Below are 7,299 nucleotides of genomic sequence, written 5' to 3' on the forward strand. Positions count from 1 at the left end.
GAGAGACAGAGACCGAGAGACAGAAACAGAGAAAGACAGATAAAGACACAGATGACAGAGACAGACAGACAAAGAGAGACAGAGAGGGTTGGCTGTTTCTCTACAGAAGTGGCAGGTCTTTTTTTAAAAGCCCCATAAAAAGTGTCCTTCCATGACTACCATTTCCAGCTCTCAGTGCTGACTAAAGGTATTATTGCTGTCTTAGCCACCACAGAAGCTCCGTCCATTTTCACTGAATCACAATCTTCTAGGCAGTCTTGGGCTCTCACATGAAAAGACAGACTCCCCAATGGGGCCTCCACTGATTTCATCTGACAGATCTGCCCCCAGAGGGGAAGCGTCTCTGAGCCCACCCAGGAAGGCCATGGAGAGCACTCTCCCCCGCCCTTCCCCATGTGTGGGAGATAGCCTTAGAAAAAGCCCTGCCTAGCCCGGGCTTCTACCAGGCCCCAGGTTTGCTGACAGATTGCCCTTCCTGCGTGGTGAATCACAAACTAGAGTCTCTCATTTGGCCTGAGCTCCAATAGCCTCCCTGCCAAAGGGCAGTAGATCCTCCTTCCCTCAGACGCCAAGAAACTAGGTCAAAGTTGGTCCGATGGCACAGTTCTGAAGTTCACCCACGAAACAGATGACCATGGCAGGAAGCACATGAGAAGGAAATGTTCTGAAAGGCCATTTGGGCCTTTGTGTTCTTCCCCAGGGGCCTAGACTGAGGAATCTAGAAGAGAAGGCATTGATTGCTAGGAAGTCTCAACTGGCAGAATTTCTGAGGTGACCGCTATCAATTGACATTCTGCTGCCAGTGTAAGGAAACATAAGGAAACTTGAGTTAGACAGTCTAACTCAAGCCCCCACTTTATAGATGAGGAAAAAAACCTCATCCATAATCCCCCAGCGGGACTGGGTGGTGGAACAAAGACTAAAAGCCTTCCAGTCTCCTAGCCAAGGGCTATCTCTGCTAACAAGGTCCAGACCAGCAGGACTAATGGGCCCTAAGGGGTAGTGGAAAGAGCCCTGAGCTCAGAGACAGAAAATCTGGCTTCCATTCTAACCGTGCACTAACTATTCAAGTGATTCTGGGCAAGTCTGAGGTGAGCCTTGAAGGACATCCCTGGCATAAGGCACAGCTTGGGCAAAAATCCTGAGGTAGGAAATATAGATAGTTTAGTTTGTCAGGGGAACATGTTGTATGAAGAGGAGTAATGGATAGTGAGTTTGAAAAGATTGACAGGAGCCAGATTGTGATGGACATTAAATGGAGAGAAGGTCCTAGAGACAATGGGGAATGCTTGAGCAAGGCAAGATTCAGTTAGACCAAAAGGCATCAGGAGGATTATACATATGGCAGCTGGATCAGAAGGAGAGATTGGAAACCAGGGGTCCAAACTGAGAGAAATTTACATAGTCCAGGTGAAAGGACAAATATCTGTTAAGAGCACACATCTAGTTAATCTACATGATCTAGAATTCTCTCAAGAAAGAGAGTAGGAAACAAATTACAAAAGTAATAATGTTCAGGGCATTTACAGTGATATCTCTTCTCCAATTATATTAAACTTATGAAATTAATTTTTCTAATAATGATGATGAATAACAGACTACTCTGGGCTTCATGGTAGGATGGAGAGGATCCTGGATTCTTAAAGACTGTTCTTGTGGAAGATGTTTCTGCCATATTTAGGAGGCTTCAGGGATCAGCCTGGCAAAGGGACTATAGGTTCAGCATTCAAGACCAGCTTAACCTGGAAGGAAACTCCCTGTGTTGTGGGAACTGGAAGAACATTTCCTTGTCACCCACTATGCTAAGGGCTGGGAAGAAAAACAAAAATAAGAGTCCCTGCCCTCAGTCCTGGGGTGGGGGAGATAGATCTTGTATCTTCAGAGCACTTGAAGTAGGAGGATCAGCAGAGGCCTTCCAAAGGATCAGGGACCAGAGTGGAGGAGACCTACACAGAGATGTAGAGAGGGAAATGACTCATTAGTGCCATGCAGACCCAAAACCTCAGAGTCATTATTTTTTTAAAAAAATTATAACACTTTAATAGGCCTGGAGTTAGAAAGAGCTGAGTTCAAATGTAGATTCAGATATTTAATAGCTATCTGATGTTAAAACAGTTGGGTGGTACAATGGATAGAGCACCTCATAAAGACTTCAGTTCAGATATAGACTCAGTAACTTGCTAATTGCACAACCCTAAGCAAGTCCTTTTACCTCTGTCTGCCTCAGTTTCCTCAACTGTAAAATGGGGGTCATAATAATACCTACCTCCCAGGGATATTGTGAGATCAATGGAGATTACATTAATAAAGGGCTTTGCAAATCTTATTATTACTGGTATTGTTGTTAATAAGAATTTTTTTTTACAATGTAATGGGTTTATATGACCATAAAGCCATGCTACCCCAATGAGTAAATTTCCCCCAGAACAAATACAGTAACACCGGTTTAACCAACCAGGGCTTTGTGCCTTCTGAAAGATCTCTGGACACAGCTATCTGTGAACTCTCAAGCACTGGTGAATCCTGTCAGGGAGAATAAAGACTGTATTTCTAGGACGTGGAACAGCAGTAGCATTTTTTCAGTTTTAAAAAGGGAGTTAAAAAGGGGGGGGCGAGAAATGAGCAGTATTCTTCCTCAGTTATTTATAATTGCAATATATTTCATGCTCATTTCACAGCAGAAAGTACTGTAGACACCACAGGCTAAAAATATTTGTTTTCATGGCACTGTTAAGCTAAATATAAACCTCTGCTATCAAATAGGGCAAGGTATCAATTCCATTCAACAAGCATAATCATTTTGCTATTAAAGTTATAACAATAATCACTCAATAGTTTTGATGCCATATTAATTATTAAATATTGAAATATTTATTCTAATGTAGCATATAATATACTATATTTAATGTTATATAATTGTATAGCATTAATTATATTTTAATATCACATTTTAATTCTATGTCATTTATTAAGCTACACCTCTGGTATCAAATAGAGATAACTTATCAATTTCATTCAACAAACATAATAATTATTATTAAATAGTTATAACAATCACATTAATTTTTCTACCAAATTAATTATTAAATATTGGAATGTTTATTTTAACAGCACATAATATACTCTATTTTAGTGTTCTATATTATAATTATATATCATTAATTATACTATATTTTAATATCATATTATAATCCTGTCATTTATTATTTTACCATTTTGATATCATGATTATATATCATCATACTATAGTAAATTTCATATGTTATCATTACATATATCATAAGTGTATAACAATTATACTATGTTTTAATATCATATTATAATTCTGTCATTTATTATTTTACCATTTTGATATTATATATTATAATTATGTATCATTATAGTATATTTAATGCCATATATTATAATTATATGTCATTACTATACTTGTTTTATTATGCTATTATTTTATTATACCATATTTTATTGTCTTATATTTTATGATTATTGTATTGTATTTTTATGATTACATAATAACAAACCAGGGGAGTCAATGACCTTTTTTTTTTTTTTTTTTTTTCCCCTGAGGCTGGGGTTAAGTGACTTGCCCAGGGTCACACAGCCAGGAAGTGTTAAGTGTCTGAGGCCATATTTGAACTCGGGTCCTCCTGAATTCAGGGATAGTTAGTGCTCTATCCACTGCGCCACCTAGCTGCCCCCAGTGACCTTTAAGAAAAACAAATACATGCACCCTCACACACACATACATTCACAAATACAAGCACACACAAACACATGTACATACACACTCATATATAGAAACACAAATACATATACATACAAACACACATTCACACAGAAATACAAATACATACACACACACAAACACAAATACTCTCACACACTCAACAAGGATACATTAGTACCTTTGATGTTGAGAACAAAGAATGCTGTATCTAGAACAACGGCCCCTCCTTTGATTCATGGCTCTAACACTTCCTGATTATATAATCTTGGGCAAATCACTAACCTGTTTCCTAATCTATAAAAATAAGGAGATTGGACTCCCCCCAGAATCCATATCCTATATGTTTATTGAATTGAATTAAATTGAAACGAATTGGCTACGGCGCTGTTGGCTTGGCATAAAGCCTGGCACATAGTGGATGCTTGCTGCCTGGTCATCATCTGGGCTTCCTGGCACCACAGTCTCAGACAGGGCAGCTCATTGGGCATCTCGCTGTTCCTCGTGCCAAGTTTCAGGAGCCAGGCCCAACAAAGCGGGCTCTGTGTGCACCCAGAGGGACACTGAGAGAGATGGGATTGAGCGTTCCTTCCTTCCAGATATCTTTTCTCTGTATAAGAGCTTTTAACCTTTTTCTGCCTGGCTTCTAGCTTCTCTCGTCCTGAAATGTTTTCGCCCCCGGAGCCACGAGCTCCAGACAGGGGAGGGAGACTTTGGGTGCTGCCATCTTCCTTAAAGAGATGTGAAGGACAGTCTCCTAAAGTTGTTCCATTTGAGGTTCACAGCAATCCAACACCATCTGGGAAATCCATCCCCGACCATTCAACAGCCAGGAAGGAGAATGTGTCTCCCCTCCCCAGGACAGAGGAGAGCTTGCATTTCCCTTCTCGGGCCAGCCTGGCCATTTCCAAAAACCATCTGGGTGAATCCATTGTGTTTTGCTTTCCTTGGGCACATTTTTTCCAAACAACATGGTTAATTAGTGCTCGTTAGCATGAGGCAAGCTTTGGACTTGGCCATTCCACCTTCCTGTGCCCGCTGTTCAGCCTGCTGTCAGACTGGGCAGCCTCGGGCTCCCTGGCCACGTGAGCGGCTTCCTGGGCAGGACTCGCTCCAGCACAGGGCCTCCTGCTCATATTGCTCATGCGTGTGACAAGATCATTCCTGGCTCTTTGAGCCATAAACACCTTAAATTAGGGGTCTTGGGAGGGGGGCGGGGAGTGGTTCTATACAAAAATGAACATGATCGGGAACGGTATTCAGTAATGACTTTGGTTGGAGTCAAGACTTAGACTCAGTCGCTTGATCTTGGAATTAGCGCTGTAATTTGTAATTGCCCTGAGTAGATCAATGCTATGTCCAGGATCACACAGCCAGGATGTATCAGAGACAGGCCTTGAACTTGGGTCTCCTGACACTAAACCCAGTCTCCATTCACCAAAGACACTTAACCAAGAGCTTCAGATGAGATATTATCTCAGACTTTGCTTAATTGACACACATTTAATTAAGTTTGTTTAACACACATGTTTATTATTATTTTATTATTTTTACTTTACTATATGATTTTTATATATAATGATATGTTCTGTATTAATATCGAATATATAATTGTGATAAAATGTTAATTATTTAATCATAATTGACCTTAGTAAAATTGAGATATATAATCTCAGATTCCTATCATGCACCTTAGGTTACTTGATTCTTTTGGCTTGTTTATTTTATGTGCAATTGGATTTTGTGAAGTTGTTTCTTCTTATTCCTCCCCTCCAAAATAAAAGTTTTCTTGGGTTCTTTTTAAATTATTGATACTTCCCAATGGCCAACCTCCTTTATTCCATAGAACTTTCCCTAAATCCCTTCATTCTTCGAGCATTCTATCATTTCCCTTCTCACCATTAAATTATAAACTAAGCATTTTTGACCTAGGGTGTATGAACTTGGGTTTTTAAAAATATTTTGACATAAAATATTTGATATTTTTAATGTATTTCAATATAATTGGTTTCCTTAGTAATCCTATGTAGCTTATGCTTTTAAAAACATGATTCTGAGAAAGGGGTACATAAGTTTCATCAGACTTGCAGAGGTTGACCAGGATATGTAACAAAGAAAAGAGCCTGTTATAGACACCCTAATTAGTGGATAGAACTCCACAATTTATCTAGCTGTTTATTTGAGAAATACTGTAATTCGTATGGAATAGAAATTGTCCACAAATTGAATTGATCTTAGTAGACTATACTTTCGTGATTCTTGGGAATATATTTCTTCATGAGCTGATCTAACCCTTTGTTCAACTGGTACCATCCCTAGAAAATCAGAGAACTGTGGAGTGTCTTTTTCTTAGAAGTAAAATAACGAATCTTGTGATTAATTTTACAGACATGCTGAAAGCCAGCAGAAGCACTTGGCTGAGAAAATGCCAGCAAAATGAACCCGGAGCTCCCACCAGGAGACCACGCTCGAAAACTATTGTACTTCTGTGGTCGTGAAACGTGGATACACCCTTGAAGGGGTGCACCAAGAAACAAAAAAATCAGTGTTAGTCATTGATGATGTCCGAAGCTTCATGTCCAGTGATTGGCCTTTGCTTCTTAATTTATTTTAATTTTAACTCGTGCCACTAAATAACCGGCATTTTAATAAAATACAGTTATGAGAAGAAAATGTACAATAGCCATGCTGTTACAAACCATGGTTGGGAACAGAGGGTAGTTTAACTTTATTTTTTATTTGTTTAGAGACTTTCAGTTGGACCCGTCCTTTCCCATTGCCTACTTTTACTCTTCACTGTAGTTCACTCTAAAGAAGAAGCTGTCAAAGCCGGTGCTATCCAAGTCCAAACCATACCTGCCTGCCTCGTCGTGAAGTTGTAGCTTTCCGTCATCTGGATATTTTAATCAGTTTTCAACATTTTGTGAATGTTGACTACCTGACCTTCATTTTTAGATGTGCTATTAACATTGAGCTGGATTCAGAGAGTTTCCCTGGAACGTTTTATGTATAAATATGTAAAATAAAAATTGAAAATTTGTTTCATAGGATATGTCTTTTTGTTCAACAGTAGGCATGGTGCCTTGCAAGGGAGAAGTTCTCCATCTTGAGGTTTTTAATGCAGACAAGTTCAACGCAGCCAATTCTGCCCAATAATTGCAGGGAGGCAACAAGACTGCATCATAAGATATCCCGAGCATTATGAGTTGAAATGAACTCAAAGGACAATTTCTTTGCCCAAAAGGATAGAATTCAGAGTCAGAAGCAATCCCACTGGCCGTCTATCTTAACCAATACCCTAAAAAAAATAATCCACAATAATAATAATGATAGCTAGAATTTATAAAGGACTTTAAAATTCTTTAGAAACACTATTGAACAGAGTGGAAATTGCAAAGAGATAAATGTTGGCCCACTGACAACAAAACCTTCATAACTCAGAGAGTGGCCAAAAATGGGAATGGACTGCTTAGCTATATGACCCTGGGTAACTCATTTCCCACTGCCTCAGTTTCTTCATCTATACAATGAGCTAGAGAAGAAAATGGCATACTATTGAATATTTTTGCCAAGAA

At 39.1% G+C, this 7,299-nt stretch overlaps 1 protein-coding gene across 7 annotated transcripts in view; it reads left to right on the forward strand.

The window, feature by feature from the left end:
- SCHIP1 (schwannomin interacting protein 1) overlaps window positions 1-6,771 on the forward strand; it is a 768,598-nt gene extending 761,827 nt beyond the window's left edge. For all 7 annotated transcript variants that reach the window (XM_074298086.1, XM_074298087.1, XM_074298088.1 and 4 more), the window contains one exon: window positions 6,113-6,771. In XM_074298086.1, the coding sequence (XP_074154187.1) occupies window positions 6,113-6,164 (52 nt within the window). In that variant the 3' untranslated portion in view covers window positions 6,165-6,771. The remainder of the gene's footprint in view (window positions 1-6,112) is intronic.
- The last annotated feature ends 528 nt before the right edge of the window (window positions 6,772-7,299 follow it).

Source organism: Sminthopsis crassicaudata, chromosome 3 (genome assembly GCF_048593235.1).
Source record: "Sminthopsis crassicaudata isolate SCR6 chromosome 3, ASM4859323v1, whole genome shotgun sequence".
Classification (NCBI taxonomy): domain Eukaryota; kingdom Metazoa; phylum Chordata; class Mammalia; order Dasyuromorphia; family Dasyuridae; genus Sminthopsis; species Sminthopsis crassicaudata.